General features: G+C 37.6%; 3 protein-coding genes across 3 annotated transcripts; 2 read left to right on the top strand and 1 right to left on the bottom strand.

Moving 5' to 3' along the window:
- Nucleotides 1-981: 981 nt before the first annotated feature.
- LOC117303012 (uricase-like) lies at nucleotides 982-5,927 on the bottom strand. The gene is made up of 7 exons (XM_033787042.1): nucleotides 5,857-5,927; nucleotides 3,333-3,615; nucleotides 2,768-2,963; nucleotides 2,021-2,207; nucleotides 1,593-1,716; nucleotides 1,259-1,342; nucleotides 982-1,153 (listed from the first exon to the last, which is right to left on the bottom strand). The coding sequence occupies exons 2-7, from the start codon at nucleotides 3,573-3,575 to the stop codon at nucleotides 1,079-1,081; spliced, it is 909 nt and encodes a 302-aa protein (XP_033642933.1). The 5' UTR covers nucleotides 3,576-3,615; nucleotides 5,857-5,927; the 3' UTR covers nucleotides 982-1,078.
- A 1,816-nt stretch (nucleotides 5,928-7,743) lies between these two features.
- LOC117303011 (dipeptidyl peptidase 2-like) lies at nucleotides 7,744-15,017 on the top strand. The gene is made up of 11 exons (XM_033787041.1): nucleotides 7,744-7,974; nucleotides 8,355-8,494; nucleotides 8,988-9,151; nucleotides 9,551-9,686; nucleotides 10,021-10,114; nucleotides 10,604-10,770; nucleotides 11,401-11,461; nucleotides 12,680-12,801; nucleotides 13,216-13,372; nucleotides 13,868-14,006; nucleotides 14,317-15,017. The coding sequence occupies exons 1-11, from the start codon at nucleotides 7,806-7,808 to the stop codon at nucleotides 14,396-14,398; spliced, it is 1,431 nt and encodes a 476-aa protein (XP_033642932.1). The 5' UTR covers nucleotides 7,744-7,805; the 3' UTR covers nucleotides 14,399-15,017.
- A 459-nt stretch (nucleotides 15,018-15,476) lies between these two features.
- LOC117303010 (uricase-like) lies at nucleotides 15,477-20,814 on the top strand. The gene is made up of 7 exons (XM_033787040.1): nucleotides 15,477-15,557; nucleotides 16,353-16,603; nucleotides 17,109-17,304; nucleotides 17,642-17,828; nucleotides 18,011-18,134; nucleotides 18,314-18,397; nucleotides 19,414-20,814. The coding sequence occupies exons 2-7, from the start codon at nucleotides 16,367-16,369 to the stop codon at nucleotides 19,486-19,488; spliced, it is 903 nt and encodes a 300-aa protein (XP_033642931.1). The 5' UTR covers nucleotides 15,477-15,557; nucleotides 16,353-16,366; the 3' UTR covers nucleotides 19,489-20,814.
- The last annotated feature ends 7,107 nt before the right edge of the window (nucleotides 20,815-27,921 follow it).

Raw genomic sequence — 27,921 nt, 5'->3', positions numbered from 1 at the left:
TCAAAGTTTTGGACTTCCTACATATTGTAAAATGATGGGTTATGTTTGCATTGAACATTTCATTATAAATACAGATATTACTTTTTAAAGGCAGTGGACACTGTTGGTAATTACTCAAAATAATTATTAGCATTCATAAAACCTTTCTTGATTACGAGTAATGGGGAGAGGTTGATGGTATAAAACATTGTGAGAAACGACTCCCTCTGAAGTGATATAGTTTTCGAGGAAGAAGTAATTTTCCACGAATCTGATTTCGAGACCTCGGATTTAGAACTTGAGGTCTCGAAATCAAGCATCTGAAAGCACACAACTTCGTGTGACAAGGGCGTTTTTTCTTTCAATTTCTAAACTTGAGTAAAGTAAAATAAAATGAATTGACACCGGTCTTTGAAGACTACGAACATGTAGAATGGTTAATTTGCATAACATCTAATATTTAATAAGAACTTGACATGCCTACTAATTTAAGTAGTTCGTACACCGACAGCCTTCTGACGAAGTAGGGTCTTTTCGAAACCACTTGAGATTGGGGCTCCGATAATAGCACATTATCCGAACAACTACTGGGGCCCAAGCCCACGCCTTGGTTTAGAAAAGGCCTCTGTTTCAATGTGTTAACTGTTGTATTGAAGGTTATGTGCTTCAAAATCTGTGCAGAGCCTCATTGATTTTATTTTCATGTCCATAAGGCTTTCAAATTGAGTTTGTTTTAATGAAATATCTCAGATGAAATTTCAGCCAGAATTGCCCAACACTCGAAACCCCTGATCCAGTGAAAGCTCCTTACAACGCCACGCAAACACGCTTCTTACAAATTCCATAAAATACATTTTGAGATAAAAATACTATTAGGTTTGGGTATTAAGACCCAAACCAAACAGTGTACTCAATTTCATACAGCTGTTAAGCAGATCTTCTGCTTAGCAAGTTTCTTCGCTAAGCAAAAAATGAGTGTGGCACCAATTGCAATAATGTAAAGTTTCTGTTAAGCAAGATTTGTCAAGGCTTTAAAAAAATTGGGCACAGTGGTGCGCAATCCAAGTCGGGGTGTCTTCTGAGACCCCCATCGAGGCACTCACACTTTGTCACCAGTTGGTCGACGGACAGCCAATCGGATCATCCCGTGTGGATAACCTGTTGGCATCATTACCTACAAACACAAAAACAATCAAAACCATTAATTAGGGGACTTTTTTGACGCTAGGTGGCAGCAGACTTTTCCCTTATTATATTTTTTTGCCGCCTATAAACTTACCTCTCCGTCATTTTTCATTCCCAGTTTCATGATGTCGGCTAAAAAGTAATGAACATTCGGCATTTCCAGTTCAATTTCATCAATCTAGATGAGGAAAAATGAAAAGTCAAAACAAGGATATGCGATATTTTTATGGATTTAAAGACGGCCTGAAGCCAGAAGGCATTACCAAAGTCCAACCAAAGATGTACGCCTAGCGGCCTTTCTTTGCCAATCTGTAATTAAGAGACACATGTATTTAAAGTTCATAACCAAATCATTCAAAGAAAATTACGAAAAGCAGCGCCATTTTCAAAAAAAGTTCCGATAATGTGTCATGACACTTCCAACATACCTGGGATACCATCTCTAGCATTTTATGCACTGATAGATACATGGTTCTTTGGATCGAAGGAGAATAGTCGCCAGTGTCTGGAGATCCAGCGAAGACGTTCAAAATACTTTCCTTACATGTTTTCCTGCAAATCAAAAGCAAAGTGAATACTCCTCAATCAGATTCCAAGAGTCATACTTCAATGGAAGCTTCGAGGGCCGTTGTTAATCACTCTTAAAACAGACAATGCACATTTTTTTTTGATAAAAAAGCCTATACAGCAGCCCTCGACAGTATAAAGCATTTTGAAAAAAATTTCACTTTGAAGTAATGTAGTTATGGAAAAAGATATCAGTTTTTATGTACACAATTTTGAATCTGATTAGCGTTACTCTCAGGCGAATCAAGGGGGCAGGAGGTAAAACAAAAAATAAATAAATAAACCTTACCAAGTTTCGTCAAAGTCGATTCCTGAGCTGACCGAGTATCGCCATTTTGTCCAGACATCCGTGCAAAATATACGATCAGTTGTGTCTGGTAGGCTTGTAAACTCATCTCGGACAAAACCAGCAAAGCCAGACTGTGTGGTTTTCATGATTTTCATGTTTTTTAAACCTCCCCACACTGTGGGAAGTTCTGTGGAAGAATTAATGTGAGGTTTAGTTTATTTGCTCAGTCACCAACGATATGTATGCAGTGCAAAGCATATGTGTTAAAATTGACACCATTATTGAGTATTGTCACATACATGCACACCGAAGAGGGAATAAAAAATAATATCAATTTTGGTTTTTACCCATACACCGATGTGTGTTAGCACTGTATACTCAGTACTTTCCCGAGTCCTGTGAAAAAAATATCACAGGCATGTTACTCGGTGGGATTCGAACCCATGACCCTTGCAATTCTAGAGCAGTGTCTTACCAACTAGACTACCAAGGTTGCCCGGTAGCTAAATTAATATCATAAAGATTTTTATGATGATTGGACAGGAATTGTTGATACCAATAATTTTCAGAGGGTCTTAAGGAAACCCTCTGAAAATTGTTGGTATCTACAATGTGGCAACACCCATGATGTCAATAACACTAACGTGTTAGCAGTGTATATGCCAAGTCGTGAGTCTCGACGTCTCTAAGACTTCGAATTGATTAACTGCAATGTGCAATGTCTACCATCGATCCCCACCCCCTTACCGTCTCTCTCCTGCCTGATCACACAGTAACGTGTAGCCTCTTGAGTCTGGATGAATGCATGGGCGTGCTGTTCACCAGATTGATCCATCCTTCTCCATGGAGCTTGTTCTACGTATATCTCTGCCCTGACGACTTGGCTGTACGTCTTCAAGAAGTGCTCACAGAGAGCTATCGCAAACTGTTCCGGAGTTGTAATCTTTGGAGAATGTTTCAAACACATTTCATCAAAATAAGTAAAATCTAAAATTAATTAACTTTGATGAAGTTCAATATAAGACTTCAAGGTTTGCATGATAGAAGGATACTAATAAATATCATTGCAGTGACTCCATGTAGGTAAATCTCTTTGATGGAGTGATGATGGTTCTGATAAATCGTCATTGGAAAACACAGTAATTAATGAGAAAAATTTCATGCATGAAACGTTTTTTATTGAATTTTTTTTTAAATCCTCTTCTCAAAAACTGCATTCCTTAGAAGGGATTTATCTCCAAAATTCAATAAAATCCCTTCGAAGTTAGTTTGTATACTTATTTAGTTTTGAGTAATCACCAAGGAAACCCACCCCTATGATCTTGGCCTGTGCATACACGGTGTTTTTCTGTGAGTCCGTTGGTATGACGTCAGAATTATCGCTGTGCTCGAACTCCTTGTGTGTGTCCCAAGATAAGCTCGTGTTGACCAGCAGTTCTTGAATCTCGTGTTTGTGGGCACCAAGACGTCGATGCTGGAGTAGACGAACGTGCGTCTTGCCCACATTAGTCCCGTCTAAGACGTAGTCCACATCTGTAAAATGACCGTTGGCCATTCTAAGCTGGTAGCGGAGGCTTGACGAAAATGTTACAACTCTGAAAAAATGTATGGAATTTTTGTTTTGTTTATGTCAATGGTCTGCCTTACGTAAAGACCTCATGACGTCACAACCAACAACTAATTGTAATCAAAGGCCCTTTTCGAACCCACGGTTTCGGCTTTGGATTCGTCATCAGAGTTAGGCCTACGCAAAGCACGCGCAATATTGTTGTCAAAACAAGAGTCGTGGTTTCGAAAAGGGCCATATGGTAATTTTGTAGATTCTCGTTCCATTCCTGTGAATTGGTATCCAATGGTTGCAGTGTGGGTTCAAGGGATTACATGTTTAATTTGACACACCTTGGTCGGCTTAGATTAAGTACGACCATTGATACACAAGAGTTGCCAAACACACTCATCCAAACAACAACAGTACAGCTCTGGAAGTTGTCTGGCAAAATTAACTTTCTTTGATATTTACAATTCCTTTCAAATCTCTCAACACTTTGCTGTTTGGAATTACTCCTTAATCCTTATTCATGCACAGAACAACCTCTACACACTGTGTTTTTATTCTTAAGTAATGATGAATTTGCCTCCTGTACTACAAGCGGAACATCAGCGGAGTCGAAAAATAGTAAACTATTTGCACCACTGCTCACTCGCGGGCTCAAGACTCTACATTTAGGTTTAGATATGGGTGTAAACGATTTGGCGTATAGAATCCCGAGTCCGGAGTTTTCCCTCTGTTACAACTGTCCCTGTGTACGGAGCTCCAGGAGTGCCATTTTATCTCATCAAGACGACTTATTTCGTGGAATAAGTTAACTTACCGACATATTTTATCTTGCTAAGTCGACTTATTCAAAACAATCAGTTGACTTAACAACATAATTTATCTCACCAAGTCGACTTATATAAAATGGTAAATCGACTTACTGACATAATCCATCTCACCAAGTCGACTTAGATAAAATGATCAGTCGACTAACTGACATAATTTATCTCACCAAGTCGACTTACAGAAACTAAAAAGTTGACTTAACAGCCAATAAAGCCTCTGTGTGTTTCCGATCCTCCAAGCGGAGACGAACCAGTTCACGTCCAGCTGCGGGCACGCCAGAAACGCGAATAGACCTTATCGCAAATACCGGGGCGCGCGCGTAAAGCTTGGAATTAGGTGCATTGTGGTCTTGCTGGTATCAAACTTTGATCCATATCTATCCCACAATGCACCTCATTCAACAGTCTGCGCTTGCGCATTGGTATTTGCGATAAGGTCTATGATTTGAATCATGCGCCCTCTTTGTTCACAGTGGTGCAAATAGCACACGGTGGTCTGTCAAGAAATTTCACACAAAAAACACACGCAAGTGTTTTTTCTGCAACTCCGATAACCAATTGAGTAAAAAAATTACAGATTTGTTATTTTATGCATATGTTGGAATACACCAAGTGAGAAATATTGGTCTTTGACAATTACCGAATGTGTCCAGTGTCTTTGACCAAACTGTAACAATTCCAAATGATATAGACCTTCACTTTATTGTTTTTAAACAATAGTGAGTTGAGAAGTACCGGACTCCCGTCACACCATCTGCTGTTGATTATATGATTGAGTGTGAGTAGGATTTGAAACTTTGCATGGTGGAAGTAAGATATGATTGAGTGTGTTATGAAATGTTGCCTGCCACTTGTCGTCATTATTATAATATCAGGAGACATCTTTCACCAAGGACTGAACTTAATTATCAAAATTGTTGACAATGTTTTGACGTCCAAAGTTTTTAATATTTTCAAGTTTTGCCAGGACCAAACAAGTTCGACCACCGGCGTGCAAAACGTCGTAACATGTATCATATCATAATACTAAAATTTGCATCGGGGATAATGAATATTAACTTTTTTTTATGGCCTATACTAGGATGGTTAATACCAAATTCACACTTAAAAATTCGTATGTATTACTTTAAATTTCAGTGATGAATCGTTCTTGCTCAATCTAGTCAGGTTTGCAATAACACCGTATGAAACTCTCTCTTAACTTTGGCAATAGAAGGAAAAAAAACACTGTATAGGAAATAACTGATGCATCGTAAGTAAGTAACCAAAACGTATACGCAAGGCGCTTGAACACACACAAACATTCTAAGACAGGTTTTTACATTTTCTTGTTTAAAATTATGAGACCAAAATTATGTAGCACCTTATATGTTTTACGAGACTTTTCGAGCACTTTGCTCTGATCGTCTTCAGGATAAAATAATGCAGTTCTAATCATCCAAACCAAAACTCACCTGTGATAGCACACAGATCACGCAGGTACCAAGATGAACAGAGTGAAAAGCAATACAGAGCTCTCCTGAACAGCCGAATGCAACGAATGACCACAGAGAAACGTATTCATACATCTGTTGATCAGCACGCGTTTGGTAACTCTTTTATAACAATACCTCATTACGAGGCTCCATCTCTCTAACGGGGCAGTGACCGCTATGAAAAGGACCAGTCGGCAGAGGCGCAAACACCAGATGGTTGTAGCTCTCAACACCGCTAAGGACTGGACATCATCACAAACTGGAGAACCCTGACCTTCGAATTGAACGCCAACGTGAGGCAACCTATTTCTTAGAAAATTCAACTAATTAAAAATTTGAAAAAATGGTCTAAAATTGATTGACGGTATCACGCTTAATTAGTTTCCGGTCTACTTTCTGAATTTTCAGTAATATATTTAACTGTGGGCTATACCGGCTAACAATCCGAGGACACTCGATCTATGAAATTAATTAACATCAGTTTATATTATTTTTTATTGAGGGATCTTGTTTTATCTTTTGGGTGGATCCCGGTGCAGTGGGCGGCACCGCCGCTGTGTATAGGCATTTCTAGAAGTTTAATAATTTACATTTAGAGATCTTATTGTGGCAACATAACCATCTACATGTATACTGTTTTTCAAATAATGAGTTTCCTTTATTGCGACCAAATCAAGTGTGGAACAGAAAATTTCGATCGGTATCCTGTTTTATAAGTATAATGTATTGGAACAGGAATTGCAGTTTCAAATTTGTTTTCTTCTTTCTGGTAAACATGATGTCTTATAAAATATAAGGAAACCAACCCGCAAACGCGGGCGATTGCTTGGTGCACATAAACACCAGGGGTCACTCTTCCTAATTGGGGTCCTAGGCTCATGTGCGTAATGAAAACCGATGCTGTATTGCACCCGACATGCCAATCGTTCCAGTTTTTTCGGCCCAATTTCATAAAGCCTGTAAGCACAAAATATGTGATAAGCACAGAGCAAAACATCATTAAAGTTTACACTGTTGCAACTGGTGCCCAAGTCAACGTTTGGTTAACAAAGTATTTTTTTCAAGCAGGATTTTCTGCCTACAATGTTGTAAAGTTGGGCTTAGTCTTAGAACATAGTGTCAACTGAAAACCGCCCTGCCTCCACTTGATGATCGAGTCCCTTACCGCGGTTTACCCACAGTACTATGGCGTCAAACCGAGTGGTATATGTCACAGATGTGTGCAGTAGCTCAATAATTATTATAAAAACAAAGTGATACTTGAATTGCGTGAAATTACAGATAATCGATCTGTGATGCCCTTTGATATTTTTATACAATATTCTGCTCGAAAACTATTGATTTAATTGATTTAATATTGTGAGCATCAATCCTCATGTCTGAAATTATTTTACAGGAAAACTCTTTCCAACATGTCTAAAACAAATCGAAACCCCCATCGCATAAAATTTGCATTATTTTATGCTTGGGCATATGGTATACACCAAGTGAGAATAAAAATACAGGTCTTTGACAATAGAACAGGTATATATTATCTTTTGTCTTTATTACCATTATGTTAATTTAATTTGCATCGGGGATAAAGAATATTAATTAATACTTGGTTGTTTCCTAACACCATATATGGCTAAATAACATTACATTAGCACTGTTATACTGTCCCGAGTTCTGTAAAGAAATCACTGACATTTACTTGGGTTGGATTAGAACCCTATGGCAGGTCACTGTGCCATTATTATTGTTCGACAGAGGGCGCACCTCTCTGCGCCCTCTGCGCCCTCTGTCGAACTGAGTCCTTTATTGTAATAGAAAAAACAGGGTCGGCCACTTCCGTAGTACGTTTTAAAATATTCAACGCAATCACCTGACAAAATCATGTGACAATGAAATCTTGCAGCTCGCTCTCAGTCGAGTAAACACGATCCAAAATGTTTCGTCTTTTTGCAGTTTCTTTGCTGGCATTTTTGCTTATTTCTTTGTTAAGTTCTTGTACAGCAGTTTATCCATATAAGACACAATACTTTGATCAGATGATTGACCATTTTAACTTTGCAAGCCATGGCAACAACACGTTCAAACAACGATATTTGGTTTCGGGTGAGTCTCATACTATAGAGTCATAATACATATCATCATCATATTTCTGTTTTCCTATCGTCAACCAAGTTCTGTCTGTCACTTCACAGTTTTTGCTTTAAAAATAATAAAAAAATGTTTGTTGTTGCCAATATTGGAATAAATGTCTAAACCATGGCTCATAGTGGTACTTGTTCCTGCATTTCACCTATGAGTCTATGACTCTGTCATGGCTGTGGTCCGGTTCGATTCCATGACAGCCCTTGCGTGTGGATTTGTTTGGCTGCGTGGTGGCATCCCCGTGGATTTTCTACGATTTTCTCTATCATAAAATATGAGTTTTCCTCCAACACCTTTTTAATTATATTGATGTTTCCACCTGTTTTCTTCTGTTTTTGTAGATCAACACTGGAGTATTGGCAAAGGTCCAATTTTCTTCTACACTGGTAATGAAGGGCCAATCACAAGCTTTCTTGAAAACACAGGTTTGATGTTTGACATTGCTCCTGAGTTCAGGGCTCTCCTTGTATTTGCTGAGCATGTAAGTAAACTATTCAACGCCGACCGCCCCTAGTAGTATCATACTTTTTAAGAATTTACTTAAAATATCAATGAGTCACAAGGGAAATTAAAAGTTCCCTGCTTGATTTTGTTGTCGTAAGGCCGGTCAAACAAATTTGTTGAACAAACCTTTTTTAATAGATTCTCGGAATTCTCAGAGTCAGATACTGTACTGTATGGGACACTAATTGAATGCTCCAGCCAGGTTCCAATGGGCAGCACACCATAAAGCCTTGTTCATACTTCCTGTGAAGGTGTTTGCAACACAAATTTTGATGTCACGGCTGCGTAATATTTCCCAGCAGTTAAACACAACTCAACTCTTCCAAATTATTCCCTTGCTAATTTGTGACATTAAAATTTGCATTCGTAGGAAGTATGAACCAGGCTTTATCAACCCCCCTTATGCATAACTAAATCATCACAACATCACTATCCGTTTTATTTCTTGTGTACCTCGCCTCTCAATTCAGCGTTTCTACGGAGAGACTCTACCCTTTGGTAATGATTCATTCATCCCTGAGAATCTTGGTCTACTAACCATCGAGCAGGCACTTGCAGATTATGCTGAACTCATCTTATTCTTGAAACAAGAGCTCAAGTGTCCAGAGTGCAAAGTAGTCACATTTGGAGGAAGGTATAAACACAGTTAAATTGTCTTTTGTTCACCTGAAAGGTTTTATTATCAGCTAAAAAGTACTGGGGTCGATTTCACAAAGAGTTAGGACTAGTCCTAACTTACTTTGGAAAAGTCCTAGGAGATATTAAAAACTTAAAAAAGGGTTACTTTTCAAGTAAAATCTGAAAATTTACCAGAACAGAAAAGATCTTTAAGACACCCACGCATCAAAGAAAAGATCACTAAAATTAAAAAAATGACATTCCTGGACAATTGTTTAAAAGTGCCCAAAATTGAAAGTTATTCATCATGAACCATGGTAGGTTTTAAAGTTTAGTGTATATTTTACAAACCCCGAAACATTTCACTTAATGGGTGATAACTCTCTCATAATGTTTTGTATAAATTTGACTGCAGTTATGGAGGCATGTTGAGTGCATACATGCGATTCAAATACCCCAACACTGTTGATGGTGCTATAGCGTCCAGTGCACCCATTTATTCAGTTGCTGGACAAGGATCTCAGAGTTACTTCTTTGAAGATGTCACCAAAGTAAGAGAAAACTTAGTGCCATTCGTATGGATTTCGTAAAACTGCTTGATTTGAACCTTTGCTATAGACAATCACAGCATACTGATCGAAACGTTGAGTTGTCAACTACCGGTTCTTTTCAGAACCAAAACTAGTCAAAAGAGATTTTCACATGGCAATACTGTAAACTTCTCCAAGTTCTAAGAGTTAAAACTTTTCAATTGGATGTTGACGATGACAAGATCAATTGACATTATTGGCAATTACTGCGACAAACTTGTTTAAATGTCTCCATATCATCTATCTGACAGGTTGAAATGATATTAAAATCAAGGTAATTTTTTCTTTGTTTCAGTCATTCGGAAGTGGCACAACTGGGAAAGCTTGTGTCTCTACCATCAGACAAGCATTCATCACATTAAATGAGCTCGCTGATCAGGGAATAAAAGGTAGGCCTATGGAAATATCATGCTAGAACTCACAAAATTTGTGTTGGTTCTGTAAAGAGTTGATGATGAAGAGAGATTAAATCTGAAGAGATTCTGTCATAATTTTGCAATTCTTTCCATAGTTTCAAAGCTTCTCTGAAATAATGTTGTGTTGTAGCCGAGTGGGCTAGTGCACTGAGTCATTAGGGCGTGGGTAATACTTAAATGCAATTGCTTCTCTTCACCTAGGATTTAATGGGTACCTGGGTAGGCTGAGGTGACTTTTCTGATTGATTGTGCAACATACTTAGCAGCACAGGCCATACTCCCTAGGGTGCTGAGATTGCTGGAACAAAATAAATGGCCAAGTGAAAGGGAAAGTAAATTTGAGTGCCATGAACATCACTGCTTGATTAACTTGAATCTTTTTCAAGAAGCAACTATTATTATTATTTGATGTGACATTCAGCGCAAAGACTTCACAAAGGGTTAACTCTTTTGTTACTCCAGGTCTCAATGAGATCTCATCAGCGTTCAAACTTTGCAAACCTCTACAAGACAAGACACAAATAGCTCATCTGCAAGGCTGGGTCCGGAATGCCTTTACTAGTATGGCAATGGTGAATTACCCATACCCTGCGTCATTCTTGGGGCAGCTACCAGCGTGGCCTGTCAGCGTAAGTTTCTATGTTTTCTCTTCAGTTGAAAAAAAAACAAGAAAAGGGAAACATTACGGAAGGGTGGGTTGAGAAGAAAGGCTAACAGGGGGCAAGTTCAACCAGCATGGATGTTACCATGGAGCTTGTGATGAATGCCAAGATTTTCATTCTCCTGAAAACGAGCAGAGTAAATACTGGTCAAACCATGAAGACAGTTCTGGCAACTCTTCTTTTAGAGCCAACACATCTCCCAAAAGAGTTTTACTTGACATGCACGTTTATAAGTTACATATATAGTTAGGCCTGCTTTGGTAAGGCAGAACTTTGGTTTTAAATAAAATGTGTAGAAGGTTGGTGGAGAATTTGAGTCAAGTGTGTGCTAAAACCCAAGCTTTTTATTCTTCTGAAGAGCAGCAGAGTACACTGTTCGACCCACCAAGACCACACTAATGACTCTTTTTAGAGCCAAGACTCATCCCAAATGAGTTTACACATTGTACCTGAAAGTTCACAAGGTATTGTAACTTCATACGGCAAGCTTTGAAAAGGAAAAGAAAGAACACAAACTTGATGGGAGATCTATCTAAATGAATGCTAAAAAAGCATGATTGTTGGTCTTTGACATGGATTTTAATTTTTCTCATCCAGGCTTCGTGTGATTTGATAACAAGTGCAAAAGATCCACTGAAAGGCTTGGCAGCAGGAGCTGGTAAGTAGAGCGACAGACTTTCCCCAGTTTGTTGGCTTGTAGATGACTTTGTCCACTTCTTGTATCATGCTTTTTGAAGCAACCTATAAGCCTGCCATTTTCAATTGGGAAGGTAGAGTATTCTCTGCTCTACCAGCTAGGCTTCTAGTGGATGATACCCATGCCTACATCCTTACACACTGTGAAGGAGGTAACCCTGTTTCATCCCCTGGTGGCAGTTGATTTGGGTTGATGGCTAAACTTGAGCCCTCATATTGCAGTGCCATCCGGCCTTACTCCAGACACGTACCGGTACTGAATTGAGAAGACGCCAAAGCTTCCCTTCAATCTGCTTTTCAAATAAAATAAAATAAAGAAAACAAACACAAAGAAATGAATATTGAATATATTCTTTTGAACTTTGAGGGTAGAAAAGTAAACTAGTGGCCCTCTGTCATGTCTCATACTCTTTCTACATACATGGGTTACAAGATCAAATTTCACATTGACATGCCCTATAGCATGTTAAAAATCTACGTTGTCCTAAATCCTTTGACTTTTGTTCAGTGAAATAAATATCTTTAAAAAAACTCATGGGCAGGATTATTCTACAATGTATGGATGTGGACAGCCAGTATGTTGAATGCAGTAGCCCTACTGGATGTGGACTGGGTAATGACGCTATTAAAAGCATGTGATTGGCAGGTTTGGGATTCCCTTAGTCTTTAGGACTTTTCACAAGATTAACAAGGGTATTCGGTAATGTGTGCCGGCTGTTTGTTGTTACGTCAAGCTTTCACATGACTTCTTAAAGGCACTTGACACGTTTGGTAATTATCAAAGACTAGCATTCTCACTTGGTGTATCTCAACATACACATTGAATAACAAGCTTGTGAAAATTTTGACTCAATCAGTCATTGAAGTTGCACGAGAACAATAAAAGAAAAAACTCCCTGGTTGCACAACTTTGTGTGCTTTCAGATGCGTTTATAATAAAATGCTTCAGGCCTGAAGTCTTTTATTAAGTGAGAAATAACCTTTTTCTTAAAAACTACGTTACTTCAGAGGGAGCCGTTTCTCACAATATCAAAAGCTCTCCATTGCTCATTACCAATGTAATGCTATTTTGAGTAACTACCAATTTGAGTAACTACCAATAGTGTCCAATGCCTTTAAAAACACAAATTTACTAACGTCCCTTGAAACAAATATCTTTCCCAAAATACCTCATGTGCAGGTTTATTCTACAATGGTACGAAAGGATCCCTGAAGTGTATGGATGTGGACAGCCAGTATGTTGAATGCACTGACCCTACTGGTTGTGGACTGGGTAATAGCGCTAAAGCATGGGACTGGCAGGTAGGGTGCACTAATCTTTAATCAAATTAATTATTAGTGCTTTGTAGGCATAGATGCTTTGGCTGGTGTTATTTTCATTCCATCAAAAAGAGATTTGACTTTTTCTCCATTCAGCCTTGGATTGGTTACACTGGCTGGAATAAATTAAGTATGGAGGCATCCTTTATTTTTACTTATTGTCGACTTCTTATATAAGTGGTGGTGCAATTTTTGTGTATTTTATCTCTGCAATTTTTATCAATATTGTTATCTTGTAATGCCACATTATTCAGCTTAATCAAAATGAATGAATGAATGAATCAAAATCCTCTAGAAGCAGAGGCTTATGTTGGGATGCCTGGGGGCAGACAAACATAACATAAATAGGGACAAGGCTGTTTGTGTAACTTTCATTTATTGTTTATGTTCATTAAGGGTTGCACTGAGGTTACGTTGCCAGGAGGCACTAACAATGTGACGGATATGTTCCCCGTGTTACCATTCACACTAGAGATGAGAGAGACATACTGCAAGGCAAAATGGAACGTTGTACCTAAACCAACATGGCTCAATGTCATCATGTGGGGTGAAGGTTAGTCAGTGTTGATCTTGATCAGGATAAATGTGACAACCCCTTTTGCGGCACTTCTTTTTAATAACTATGTGAAGTTATTCATGAACATCAAAAGGGAAATTGACTGGATGAATTTGAAATAATTTGGGGTTGATAAGACAAATTTACCGAAGTGGGGTTTGAACCAACCAGCTCCAGTTTAATGCGCCAGCACTCTACCATCTGAGCTATATGGCTGCTAACTGTTGTATGACTTCTAACTGGCACCCATGAACAAAGATATTTACAAAATGGGAGACTGCTATTAACGTAGGGCTAGATAGCTCAGTTGGTTGAGCGCTGGCATGTTAAACTGTAGACTGTTCAATTCCAAATTATATCAATGTGATGCGGTGTCTTAAAAAATCTGTATCGTGAGAAATAAATAATTGGTGTTATTTGAAAGCTCTTGCACTCATCTAATCAATCAGCAAATAATCCCTTTTCTTGATTTGATGTTCTTGATGTTCACAGATATTAAAAGTGCTTCAAATATCGTTTTCTGCAACGGTGCCTTGGATCCATGGCGAGATGGAGGGGTACTCCGAAGTCCCAAACCAGGATCCTTAGATGCTTATTTAATTGCAGACGGTGCTCATCATTTAGACCTCAGGTACTTGAAAATTCATTCCTTGAAACTTTTTATTGAAAGTATGCAGAATCTGTAAGTATAAAATATTTTTCCCATCAGATACAGAGAAATATATATATTTTCAATACACAACATTAAAAGCATGTTTGAACAAAGTACCATTCAAGTGTTGCATGATTGACTTTTTCAAAGCTTCCGAGTCATATTTCTAGCAGGGGGGGGGGGAATTCTCCATGTATTCTGAGTGGATTTTGTACTGCATATTTGTTGAGAGAGACTTAAGTACTTGGATGTCTAATTCAAATTTTTCTTTTGTATATTTTCTTCCTAGGGGAGCGAACCCAGCTGATCCAGAGTCTGTGAAACTAGCTCGTCAGTTTGAAAAAGACCAAATTACAGCTTGGATAAAATAATGTTTGCCATGCTTATGTGCTAATTCTCATGGATGCATACATTTTACTGACTTTAATCTGAATTCTTTAATTTTTAATCCCTGAACTCTGAAATCTTTTTGCCTGCCTGTTAAAAAAACCCTCATATTTTTCTTCAGATATAGTCATGTTTTAGTGAACATTTGAATGAACAAATTTAATTGAATTCCTGTATGCCTTTGGGCTACAGTAATTATTTCCAGAATTTGTATTTGTAATTTATGTTTTAAAAAGTAGCTGTTTTCAGCTAAAAAGTAGAGATGTGTTACTGCTAAGTTGGTTTTGAGAGGTTATTGGGTTGAACAGTTTGAACTATACTTTTCAACTAAGTACATTTTGTGTTTATCAAAATATAGAAAACTATAAATGGTTTCAAAAACTATACATGTACTACCATTATATATACAACAATTAAAAATTGTCTCACATTTCAACCCTAGTAGATTCTTTCTAAAATGTTTGAAACATAAGGGAATTATTTCTGTAATTTGTTGGTCACTTTGGGTGGGTGGTAGCAGTCTGGAACTTTTTTAACTTAATGTTTACTTTAAATTTTGAAATAAAGGTTTGGTGCATTTTTGTTTAATTTTTCAGAGGAGAATTTTTTTGATTAATCTAAATAAATAAATAAATAACAAGTTTTCGTTTGAGTTGGTTGCTCATCTTATTGTGTTTGTTGGTTGTGATGGCTAGTTTGTTGAGCTTCTCATTTTGGAATTGATTTCAGAAGGTCCTATATCATAGAAGTGACTGCTGTCATTAACACAGTTGTGATGGTACTGTGGTGGGTAACGAATAAGCATTGGTGCCTATAGATTCCCTTGCATGATGAAATGATTTCTGATTAAAACTTCTGGGAGGAAATTAAAACAAGTTAATTTCAACCCCCCTCGATAGCCCCGCCCCTCCCCTGATAGCCCCGCCCCTCCCCTGATAGCCCCGCCACGGTTACCAAATAACTCTGATAATTATGTTCTGGGGGCACCCGACTATTTCGAACTAAATTTCATAGGCAACTGTGGTATGGTACCCGTGTTAAAATGTTGTCGTGCTTACGTGACTGGGAACCATTGCATTGCTGACGACGGAGGTTGATGAGTAGTTTGCTAAGAAGGTCATTTGATTTTGAAGCGAAAAGAACGTAAGACAACTGAAACATTCATTTAAACAGAGTGATTATTTTTAATGAATTTATCTAAAAAATCCTGGTGCCATGTGTTTTCAGTAGGATGTCGGGAAAATTTTTCACAATCAAAAACTAAATGTAAAAAAAACAAAAAATATCTATCCTTTTATTTTTTTAAACAATAAATAACAGTACACTTGCACTTCATCGTGTGAGGACAAAACTGACAGGTGTAAGACAGAAAATAAAGCTGTTACAATTTCTACATACAAAAATAACATCAGAATCTTGGTATTCATTAAGAAAACGAGTTTAAGTTTTTTGGTAAAAGTTGAGAGAGTACGCAATGATTTAAAAGAGTCATCTAGACTATTCCAAAATAAACATAAAGGGCCACGCTGGACAACACCATTTTTAGACAACAAGGTTCTACGAATAGTTAACATACAGATTTAAATGACATTGCTATTTCTTCCTTCATTCGTCATGTCCATTAGTTGCGATAACGCAACCCTCCTCCTGCGGCCGTCGGGAGGAGGGTTAGGTTATCGCAAACAATTCTTTCCAAACAAGCATGAGTAGTTTTAAACCAGATGTGAGATGGAGTCAGTAACTTTATACATTTTTTTTATAGGTTGTCTCTCTTGTGTGACATGTGATTTCCTTCGTGCAACTGTTTTAAGATTTTAAGTGCGACTCAAACGACAAATCACGCAATAAAGTAAAAACAAAAAGTGTTATTTCTGTCGTTCAGCCATCATGTCGGTACTCCTGATTTTCTTATTCAAACCACTTGCACTTTTATTTTAGATTAAAAAGAAACTATGGCAAGTGGAGGACCAAGAATGGAGTTTGTCTCTGAAGGCACTTACTACGGCAAGAACTGTGTTCGTCTGTTGCAGCACCGACGTCTTGGTGATTCCCATGAGATTAAGGAGCTCTCTGTCAACTCACACTTGTCCTTATCCACACACAAGGGCTTTATTTATGGTGACAACAGTGATATTATTGCTACAGACTCGCAGAAAAATACTATCTTTGCACTGGCTAAGATGAAAGGGGTAAGAAATTAAACAAAGTCTCAGACTTAAACAAATTTTCACTATTTTAAAGGATACCTGGCGTCGAAAAAACACACAGGACTCTTTCAAAACATCTCTCAAAACACACCTCATTTCAATAGATCCATTCTTTTGTATTTAATTTGTTCTTTGTTATTTTTGTTTGAATTTTCTCTGTAATAGCGCCCTGAGCACTTTTGTGGATTTGTGCACTCTATAAGACCTCGTTATTATTATTATTATTATTAGCACCCACAGCAATTGCTGTGGTACCCTGTGCTTTTGCTGTGGTGCCCTGTGCTTTTGCTGTGGTGCCCTGTGCTTTTGCTGTGGTGCCCTGTGCTTTTGCAAATTGACATTTTCCATTAGAGGTGCCCCTTACCAGAGGGAAATTGCTGTGCCCCTTCATTCAACTCATTTTATGTAAAACTAATAAACTTCATCAAATTTAATTAGTTTGTGGTTAACTCATTTTGGTGAAATGTATTTGAATTATCCTCCCAAGATTACAACTCCAGAACAGTTTGCGATGGATCTTTGCCAGCACTACTTGAAGATGTACAGCCAAGTCGTCAGGGCAGAGATATACATAGAACAAGCTCCATGGAGAAGGATGGATCAGTCGGGTGAACAGCACGCCCATGCATTCATTCAGACTCAAGAGGCTACACGTTACTGTGTGGTCAGGCAGGAGCGGCACGGTAAGAAAAATGCAATAATAGAACATCTGACTCAGGATGGTTAGATATTTTCAAATGAGTAGACCAGCCAGGGTTTCACAGTCTTTGCAAAGAAAGTCTTAAAAAAAAAAAAACTTGCAAGGAAGTTCAAGAATTATCAAGTTATAAACCACAAGGAAAAGTGGCAGTTTTATTTACAACATTTTGTAAACAAGAAAATTTACAAGAGATTTGAACCGGACTCCTCCAAATAATTGTGCCAGCTCTCTTCTAACTGATCTAGCTTTGTGATTACGGTTTCGTTGATCACCTTTGCAATTAATTTTAAGCTACTTTTCCCCCTGTTTATTTTGTGCAGGACTTCCAACTGTCTGGGCAGGTCTGAAGGGTATGACGATTCTCAAAACAACCAAGTCGGGTTTTGCTGGATTTGTGAGAGACAAATTCACAAGCTTACCCGAGTCTTGGGATCGAATCTTTTCAACCATCGTCTCTGGAAAGTGGTGCTACAAAGACATCTCTGGGATTAACTTTGACCAGGCCTGGTAAGAAAGCTGAAGTATATCTCTTTTGAGTAGGTTTGGTTATGAAATTGTTAACCAAGGATTCTTTTCTGTTCAAAACCAACCCAACTTAAAAAAGATATTCACATTGTGTTACTGCAAACCTCTCTTTCCACCACGCACAAACTCAAATCCTAATTAATCTTGTTGTGTTGTGTTTTCAGGGAGACATGTAAGAACACGATCCTAGATGTTTTTGCTGGTCCCCCGCGCACTGGTGTCTTCTCCCCATCTGTTCAACAAACTCTGTATCTGTCGGCTCAGAAGATGATGGCCAAAATTAATCAGGTAAAATTAACATCTTTTACTGAGGTTTAAAGAACATTCAAGAAAATCTTTCCCAATTGTTTAACCAAAACTGAAACGTCATTCCATGTCTTCTCTCCGTTAGGTTCTTGACTTGTGCAGTGACTAAGTTTGCTTTTCACCCAAAATATATGAAATGAAAATTTTTTCTCTTTATTCAGATTGATCAAGTGGAGCTTGAGATGCCGAATGTTCATTACTTCCTTGCGGACCTCAAGAAGATTGGTATGGAGAATAATGACGAGGTAGGTGCCAAGAACAGCATTGGATCAATTGATGGATTGCAATACGCATCATCGACCGCCATCTTTGATGTATTAACAAGGCACAAGTGCACGCGTGTACTAGCTGTGCGTGTATTTTTCCCTTGTTAATACATCAAAGATGGCAGTCGATGATGCGTATTGCAATGCATCTAGAGACCCTTTCATATTGCGTATTGCTATTGGGACACTGAGTCCCCACTCTTGTTTTTACGCACAGCGAACAGCTATCGTCAAATGATTCGCCTCTTTAGGCCTCAGTGAGTGTACTTTTTGACCTCAGTGAGGGCGATTTTTGAAAGTGTGATGTCATATGTAAGGGGTCTACTTTCTTACATACTCAAAGATAAAAACATTTTTATAAGATTTTTGATGCTTTATAGCACACACTTTATTACTTTAGTTCTCTTAAAGGAACACTTGCCTTGGATCGGACGAGTTGGTCTATAAAAATCGTTTGAAACAGTTTGTTATGAAATGCATATGGTTAGAAAAAGTTTTAAAAGTAGAATATAATGATCCACACAAGTATCACTCAAAACTGCACGTTTTTTCTTTTACGTCATGAACTAACACGGTCGGCCATTTTAAGGGAGTAAAAAATTTGACTCCCATAAATGGCCGACCGTGTTAGTCGACGAGGTAAAAAAAAACCGCGCAATTTCGAGGCATGTTTGTGTAGATCATTGTATTCTATTTTGACAACATCTTTCTACCCATATGCATTTTATAACAAACGGTTACAGAACGCTTTTCAAAGACCAACTCGACCGATCCAAGGCAACGTGTTCCTTTAAATTTTGGATGTAAAACATTCAAAAACAGTGCATTTATCAAGTGTTCACTGTAGAAAACTACAGGTAGTTGAAAATGCTCTGACATTTTGAAGGATTGCCGTGTTTGAAAATAAGCAATAAGCTTTAGTTTTCTTTGGTTGCTAGTTTTTACTATTGTGTCAGTTTGTGGCGCCGCTTACAATATATTTATGCTTTCTGTAGATCATGATGCCAACAGTCGACCCTCATGGGATTATCAGAGCCGCCCTCCGTCGAGTCCCAAATTCTCGTTTGTGAGATCAAGATTCTGTGATGAGTTTCTTCAAGAAGTTAAGAACATCTTGAGAATGCAACTTTAAAATTATTCTGTTTTATGGTGCAAACAGTCGATGTACATTACAAGTGGTGGTGGTTAAACCTAAACTGACTTCCAATAAAAACCAAAAGCATCAAGGTTCTTCCCCAATGTTTTGAAGAAAAACGTGATAATTGTGGACACAAACTTGGACACAAGTTAAACAAAGCACTCTCAAAATTGGGATGAAATATGTTTATCTAAGAGGTGTATGACAAGTTTTAGAAAAGTAGGAACTACAAAATATGTTGAAGAAACTGTTTGGAATGGCCGATTTTTCATCAACCAAAGACAATGACAACCAATTTTTTTTTTAATATTCAAATTGCCTTTGACTGCATAGTTATTATTTTTCTGACAGGTTCACCATTTTGTTAGACATTCTTTGGTGCCTTTTAATTTTGTGAGATTATTTGAGAATTATGTATTTTATTTTTAGAAATATATATAGTGCTTTATTAAGATGAATAGTTTAAATAAAGTGAAGCTTTTTATCATCAGGTTAGGAAATTGTAATGTCTGTTCTTGATTCTAACACGTAAAAACAAATATACTTTGAAGATTTATTACAAAAATTACTCTGGTAAACTGTTTGCAGTCTACTGTTCTAAAATTATCAACAAGCAAACTTAATCCTTGATTCTGATTGGTCAATCCATAGAAACAAGAGTGTGATATTTACCCATAATGCACAGCCCTTATCACAACCTTTGTAGTTCCAACTCTGCACAACACATGATTTTAGGTTGTCCATCAAGTTGACTGGAGGAGAAAATTTGTTACACGTGCTTGTGGAATACCAAATATCCCATATCCCACTATGCCGTTAGCTGAGTTGGAAACGGGATGCAGAAGAGATGTAAATCAAAATATATTTTACCAAATGTTGCCACCACCAGTATACCAAAAACCTTCTTTTCGTGTTGTGCTTTAGAAGGAGGGTGGGTTGCTCATCAAGCCCCCCCTCCCAATAAAAAAAAGTAATGAACTAAAAAGACAAATTATGATAAATAAATTAAATACATTTCAATCATGTATTATGAATTGGCCACTAAAATTATTACCTCATTTTGATTCTCTGTTATTACATTCCATGTCAAAATACATGTACTGGTCACAAGACCACGGTGTAAGAAGGAAAAGGGAACTCTCTTTTCCCTTCCAACATTTGCCTTTCGACCAATAGGGGAAATCAATCATGTAGTATTTTTGTTATTGTTTGTTTTTTGTTTTGTTTTTTTTGTCTGTTTTTTGTTTGTTTGTTTGTTTGTTTGTTTGTTTGTTTGTTTGTTTGTTTGTTTGTTTGTTTGTTTGTTTTTTTGTTTGTTTGTTTGTTTGTTTGTTTTATGTTTGTTTGTTTGTATGTTTGTTTGTTTTTGTTTGTTTTGTTTTACTTTCATTCAAACTTTCATACATCATAATAGATAATTAATTTATATGAACAATACAAAATGTATCAAAAATTGTAATAAAAATGTAATAAAAAATACATTACCATTTCCAGAACAGGACTTATTTAGATTTATTTGAGGTAATAAGGTCTATTAAATAAATTGATAGTACCTGGAAATAAACATCACATAGAGGAGTGAATAAGCCTTTTTGAGGTATGGCGATGTGATACGCACGCGTCACACGTCGCAGCTGATGCCACGCTCAGCATGTTGGTGGTCATTAGGTTTACGTGTAAACGCCGCGTCGCCCAAAAATGCGCACTTAACTGAATAACATACGTTCTATTTCTATGGTCAATATGCACAAATTTACCACAACTTTTCAGTGTTGTAGTATTGTGTCTGCCATACCTCAAAAAGGCTTATGAGTTTAATTTGAATAAAAAGTCATGTTAAAACCTAGTTGGAGCTTCTTTCTACATTTTCTAAATTTTAATTGCTGCCCTTTTTAAACAATTAAAATGTAGGCAGGAAAACACTTCAAAAATCAACTCCTTTTTTGCAATCCACCGCCCCCGCCCCCACCCCCACCCCCCCCCCCCCCCCAAGTTATTTTTTTACCAACTTAGGGGGTGACGGAATAAATTGTCGTCTGCTCTCGTCTCCTCTCTAAGAATGAAAAGTAATAGCGCCCTCTCACATGAATTAAAGTCCATCAGACTGCTTCGCATGCGCGCAATAGATAAACACATCCTATAAGCTCAACAGATATTGGATTTTGTGCAAACCAAACGTCAATTTTTTCAATTCAACATGGCAGTGATACCGTAGAACGGCTTTACTTCGAATGACCGAAATGGCAGATGGATACGACATTGTTCCCCCACTACCCCCAAGATATCGCTTCAGGGACCTTGTGCTTGGGGAACATTATGGCGAAGAAGATGGAAGGTAAGATTTGAGACGATATTTCTGTCGAGTTTGTGCAACCTTTTTGGGGGGTTTACATCTTGTGTCATCTATCTAGTTTTGGTATCGACTGTAAAATTGTGTTCTGAAAACGTATACAGTGAACGCGTGATACCCGCGGCAGGCAAGCTGCGTGTTGCATGGCATGAGTTAATACTATTGTATGGAATTATGCCTGTTTGTGGTAATATTTTTGGTAATATTTAACTTTACTTTACACATTCTTTGATGGTGGTGATGATAAGCCATGGTGTTGGTACGTGGAACTCGTACGTCTGTGTTTAACTTTCAATTCATTTGAACATGAAGTGACAAAAAAACACAACAACATTCACTAAAAAACTAAGCTGTCATGGACAACCACATTTTAATAAATATAGACAAAAAGGGACATCTCAGTGAGGTAAATTAGATACTATACTAATTTTCCATAGAATGAACTTACAGCTTGTTGAGACTTGAGCCATGAACTGGTTGAGTTGAGATACGTACGTAGTACACCAAAAGGGCTAGAAACACAATAAAAATGGAGGCAAACATGTCTAATCTGATCTGCACTGCACCAGTCCATGCCCCAGTTCCCCAAATAATGTTGTATCGTCCTTCCTCAGGTAGAAGTATCTTCCTCCATGGTTTCCCTAAAAACTTGCATAGAAGAATCTTGGAGGTCAAACCTCAATGGAATGATTAGATGCATCTACCTCCATGGATTAACCTAGTACAGAGCCTTCAATAGACCGATCCAGTAGGCTCCGCCCACGACGCACGTGTGAGCAAGAACACCTGGGGCTCTTCAATGCCTTTCTGCACAACTCTGCTGCGCGCTCCAAGCATGTACGCGCACGCATGTCGGACCTTAGTGTCGGACCTTCGTTGCGTTGTGATTGGTCAATACACAATGGGTCGAAGCTTGGCCCTTAGTGGATCGGTCTATTGCAAAGTTTCGTCCCAAATAGTCAGAAACCCAATCCTTTTAACCAGTTGGATGTATTACATTGAGTTACTTTGGTCATTATGCACATGAGCAGTTAATCTGCCTGGGGCAGTCAGCAGCTCTACTAGTTTGTGCATGATCCAATTAAAGTCCAGTTCTTTGAAGTGTAATTATGCAGATAACAGGTGTTAGCTGTTGAATGAAAAGGATGTTTTATTCTAGCGTCTTTCTTTAACTTCAAGCACATACAAATGAAACAAATATCAAACATCCATTAACTATAAAATTTCAAACTAAGATATTGAAAAACCCTTTCAAACTGATACCAGCGATACTACAACACATGCGACTGGCCTACTCTTGTGTATTAAATATGAGTTTGTGAGACCTATGGATTTCCCTCAGTGAAGTTTACTGCCACATAGCATGCATACATGTAGCAAGCAACCCAATAAATAAGTCTCTCATTTTTTGCACAGTGTACTCACAGTCCACATTAACATTTTCTCTATAAATTAACCCGATAAAAGCAGCCACAAGCTGCTCATTCTAGGCTTGTACCAAAATGCCCATAGCGGCCGCAAACAGCTCTCAAGGGGGTGACCGAAAACAAAGATTCAGACCTTTCTGCATTTTGTGAATGACCTTATTCCTTATTTCGTTACTAAAGAGACTTACACAAATTACAATCACCAATGAATGTACATGTAGCTGAAATCTTGACCTACACAGTGGAAGTAAAGCTAGGTTATTCAACTGTTGATGTCCATTGTACATGCATCGATTCTATCTCGGTTGACCATGGAGGAATAAGGGTTGACTAAGTGATTAGCCACAGATTTAAGACCTCTGCGATGTTTGAAGAAGTTCAAGCAAGGGATTTAATATGAACAGTGGTAAAAATATTTTCAAATGCCATTTTTGTCTCTCACTTGAAGGTGAACAATTATTTACAAAAGTATTGCTTTATATTAAAGAATTTCTTGTTGCTGCTGTTACAGTACACAATGATAGATTTGCACTCAATAAAGACCACGTTCTTCACCTGTGTAATATTAAAGGCAGTTGGACACTATTGGTAATTGTCAAAGATTAGCCTTCGCAGTTGGTGTATCTCAACATATGCATAAAATAACAAACATGTGAAAATTTGAGCTCAATCGGTCATCGAAGTTGCGAGATAATAATGAAAGAAAAATAACCCTTGTCACACGAAGTTGTGTGCGTTTAGATGGTTGATTTCGAGACCTCAAGTTCTAAACTTGAGGTCTCGAAATCAAACTCGTGGAAAATTACTTATTTCTCGAAAACCATGGCACTTCAGAGGGAGCCGTTTCTCACAGTGTTTTATACCATCAACCTCTCCCCATTACTCGTCACCAAGAAAGGTTTTATGCCAATAATTATTTTGAGTAATTACCAATAGTGTCCACTGCCTTTAATCATCAATTATGATCACCTAATATGATTTATTTTCCCATTTCCATCCTCCGTGGTTTCCCTTAGACAGAATTACTTTTGGAAAGATAACATTATAAAAATATAAAAATAAATTGTTCAAAATGATGTCTTTAGACACCTTGGTTTTCTTGTGTAGGAATAGAATGTATGCAGCAAACATGCAGTGCTAGCATTTAATACTGGTACTATTTTATAGGTTATGTTTTGCATGTTTCTGTCTGTTGCAGTACCCGCTGCTAAAACATAGGATTCGAACTGCCTCTAGCTACCGGGCAATCTCGGTGGTCTAGTTGGTATGACACTGCTCTAGAATTGCAAAGGTCGTGGGTTCGAATCCCACCCGAGTAAAATGCCTGTGATTTTTTCACAGGACTCGGGAAAGTACTGAGTATACAGTGCTACACACATCGGTGTATATGGGTGAAAAAAAGCAAAAATTAATATTCTTTATCCCCGATGCAAATTTAACATCTATTAAATCGTTTGCAGTACACGCTGCTAAAACATAGGATTCGAACTGCCTCTAGCTACCGGGCAATCTCGGTGGTCTAGTTGGCATGACACTGCTCTAGAATTGCAAAGGTCGTGGGTTCGAATCCCACCCGAGTAAAATGCCTGTGATTTTTTCACAGGACTCAGGAAAGTACTGAGTATACAGTGCTACACACATCGGTGTATATGGGTAAAAAAAGCAAAAATTAACATGTTTCTGTCGTTGCAAGTTACATGTGATACCAGCAACTGTTTTAGCTTACTGATAAATGACCTTGTCATGAAATATATCAGTGAAAATCAATCTCATGAAACAATTTCCCATCTCTGCGTCATGAATTTGAAGTTATGCCATCATTTTGAGGAAATAGATTTGATGCCCTGTCTGGACAGATGGTCCAAATGGGACATGACATTGTGTGTGCAATAAAAAATGGTGCTCAAACAAAGACATTCATCATCAGGCTTGCCCCTCAAAAAAGCATTCATCCCAAACGCCAAGAAAGATACTGTAAAATATTGCCATGACCTGTCAAGCGACAGATGTGTACGTGTGAAGGATCCAGGCTCCTGTAATGATTGAGTCTGTTGTACTAGCTAATGATGGCTCATTTGTTCCTGGCGACAAATAACATTTTTAATATCTTCCTGTAGGTCCACTTGATATATCATTTGTGTTTAGTGTGAGGATGCATTCTTTATCCACTGCTATTTTCATTTATTCTAGTCAGTCACCCCAGGACATGATTGTGAGTTTTATTTTAATAAAAGAGACTGCCTAGCTTTGAGATTACTACTTCAGCATTGAAGAGGAAATACTACAAAATTTTGGAAGTATTTGAGTGCAAGTCACAGAATATAATCACAACGTGGAGTGTTGGCCTCGCCTGGTGAAAATGGTAAAGCCAGTGTCCACACATTGTGACCATATTCTGTGACAATTAACAAACAAAATGCATCAAATATTTGTTTATTTAATTCACACATAGGCCTGGTGCATTGATATAGATCTTTCCTTTAAATTTATTTTTTTCCTCACAATAAACACAAAAAGACAACAAATCATCCACACTACAGCCGAGGGCCTACTCTGAAAACCCCCAATTCTTAACAACATGTGGGACTTAATGACACTAGACCTGCACTATACCATGGCACAACCTTGCCTCATAACGACAACTGTGTGGGAAATGGCTAGATTTATTTTTGGCAACAATGCTGTTGGAGGACCTAATTCAGACTGACCTAATTATCTATTCACTCTGATGTTAATTTGTTTTGAGCGCCGTGGCAGTATACAATACGTGGCAACAATAAAGGATCCTGATTGTGTTCTATGTACCAATCAAATTTCAATGTTCTGTGTGTGTAATAATCAACGAATATCGTAGATTAATTGGTAGGTCGAGAGATTCGTTTTGAAAATGCATTTGTCTGAACCTATTGCAATAGTGCACTGTACTCGCACACAGTAGCATATTTTTAACATGTTGCTCATGTATAATAAATGGATGATGGTGACTCTCTGAAATGGTGTTTAGCCGTGACATTTTGTTTTAATGGCTGAATGCATCCATTCGTTGCATCCTACATGTACATGTTGTTTTATATTTGCTGTAAAATGCTTGTCATTAAAATAAGTTATCCTGTTTGTAATTCAAGGTTTTTAAAAAAAATCCATTTATTTTGTAAAATATCTGTTGATTGTTTCTTGCAAAAAGTTCACTGTAGGAAACTGAAGAAAATGTCTTGTTCTTGGCTCAATATTTCTGTATTTATGTGGATGCTCCACTTTTTACAGTACATGTGTTCTGAGAGTTATTGACTGACACAGTTAGTATAGTAAACGTGCATAATCTGGGCCCAATTTTATAGACTTGCTTTTTTTAAAGCAGAAATGAGCAGGATATAGCATGCCTGCCGGGAAAGGCCCTGAAATATAAACATGTCACTCTACTTGCAGAATAATTATTTATTTTTTAATATAAATGAATGAATGAATGAATGAATGAGTAAAATAGAACTAAGCAATGTCAATTTCCAGGTGTTCATAATCTTTTTCTAGCTCTGCCAATGTCCCATATGGGAGTATTTTTTTTTCTCAGAACTTACAAGTTCTTGTAAATGAGGTAAACATAATCAATTTATTCCTCCAGGACTGCCACAGTACATAATTATTATACTCTCATTAAATATATTGTGCATAATCTCCTACAAAAGCAGAATTCTAATGAGGCTAAATGCTGGATATCTATTCCCTAGTGGTGAACTCATGGTGAGACCTTTCCTTGCTCATGCACAGTTTCTCATAGACATTAGGTTCTTGAATCTGTGGCACTTTGTATATTTCATTACACAGGCCTTGAACATTGGTCTACTAATTGGCTTTCAACTTGGATCAGATATCAATGCAATTATCTTGGATGGGTTTGTGGTGATTGTGTGTCAGCAACAAGTCCTTTCCCATGTTTCAATATGTTCATGGATGAGTATATTTGGCTTGGTATCCTTTTGGTCATTTTCGAAGCCCAGCATCATCACTTTGAGTCTCCTAATACATGCAAAACATATTTTTTTAAAACTGTGATATTTTGGGCTCCATTGGTCATAGAAAATGCGACAAAATAATTGAAGAAATACCACCCTTGTTACACCCTTGTAGCATGTGTGCTTTCAGATGCATGTTCTCAGAATTTGTTGGTGATTGCAAATGACTCCTTTCTCTAAAACTATAAATTGCTTCATAATTTTCTGGGGAGTTGTAAAAATGTCGTATAATAGCAACATCTCTCCAGTGCTTTTAACCAAGTAAGTTTTTATGGTCAACTCTTTTGAGTATTTACCAAAGGTATCCTGCCTTTTACGTCAGGCCTACATGACAGGCTAATAAAAGATCTGTTTTAGAAACATGGCAAGGAAGATTGTTGATTCTAGCTATATCTAAAAAAGGGTATATCAACTTGTTATTCCCATGTTAATACCCACTATATATAAAGTGACTTGATATTTATATATTTTTATATGCCCATCTCTCAGGGTTTTATAGTAATACAGAGTCAACCTTCCCACACGGTGTTTGTTCACGTTTATATTTGCTTCTCCTTGTAACAAATCTTTGGGTTCTT

The sequence above is a fragment of the Asterias rubens genome, chromosome 19 (assembly GCF_902459465.1).
Source record: "Asterias rubens chromosome 19, eAstRub1.3, whole genome shotgun sequence".
Lineage (NCBI taxonomy): Eukaryota > Metazoa > Echinodermata > Asteroidea > Forcipulatida > Asteriidae > Asterias > Asterias rubens.
Note: the sequence above shows the minus strand (reverse complement) of the source record. Positions and strands in the feature narration are given on the sequence as shown.

What these genes read in the sequence shown, in the direction of transcription:
- LOC117303010 (XM_033787040.1), top strand. Translation starts at nt 16,367, where the DNA reads ATGGCAAGTGGAGGACCAAGAATGGAGTTTGTCTCTGAAGGCACTTAC. An exon ending in CACTGGCTAAGATGAAAGGG is followed by an intron (nt 16,604 to 17,108) that starts GTAAGAAATTAA and finishes TATCCTCCCAAG; the next exon opens with ATTACAACTCCAGAACAGTT. An exon ending in GTATGGAGAATAATGACGAG is followed by an intron (nt 18,398 to 19,413) that starts GTAGGTGCCAAG and finishes TGCTTTCTGTAG; the next exon opens with ATCATGATGCCAACAGTCGA.
- LOC117303012 (XM_033787042.1), bottom strand. Translation starts at nt 3,575, where the DNA reads ATGGCCAACGGTCATTTTACAGATGTGGACTACGTCTTAGACGGGACT. An exon ending in TGCTAGAGATGGTATCCCAG is followed by an intron (nt 1,343 to 1,592) that starts GTATGTTGGAAG and finishes TTCCTCATCTAG; the next exon opens with ATTGATGAAATTGAACTGGA. An exon ending in GAATGAAAAATGACGGAGAG is followed by an intron (nt 1,154 to 1,258) that starts GTAAGTTTATAG and finishes TTGTGTTTGTAG; the next exon opens with GTAATGATGCCAACAGGTTA.
- LOC117303011 (XM_033787041.1), top strand. Translation starts at nt 7,806, where the DNA reads ATGTTTCGTCTTTTTGCAGTTTCTTTGCTGGCATTTTTGCTTATTTCT. An exon ending in GTAGTCACATTTGGAGGAAG is followed by an intron (nt 9,152 to 9,550) that starts GTATAAACACAG and finishes ATTTGACTGCAG; the next exon opens with TTATGGAGGCATGTTGAGTG. An exon ending in TGTCATCATGTGGGGTGAAG is followed by an intron (nt 13,373 to 13,867) that starts GTTAGTCAGTGT and finishes TGATGTTCACAG; the next exon opens with ATATTAAAAGTGCTTCAAAT.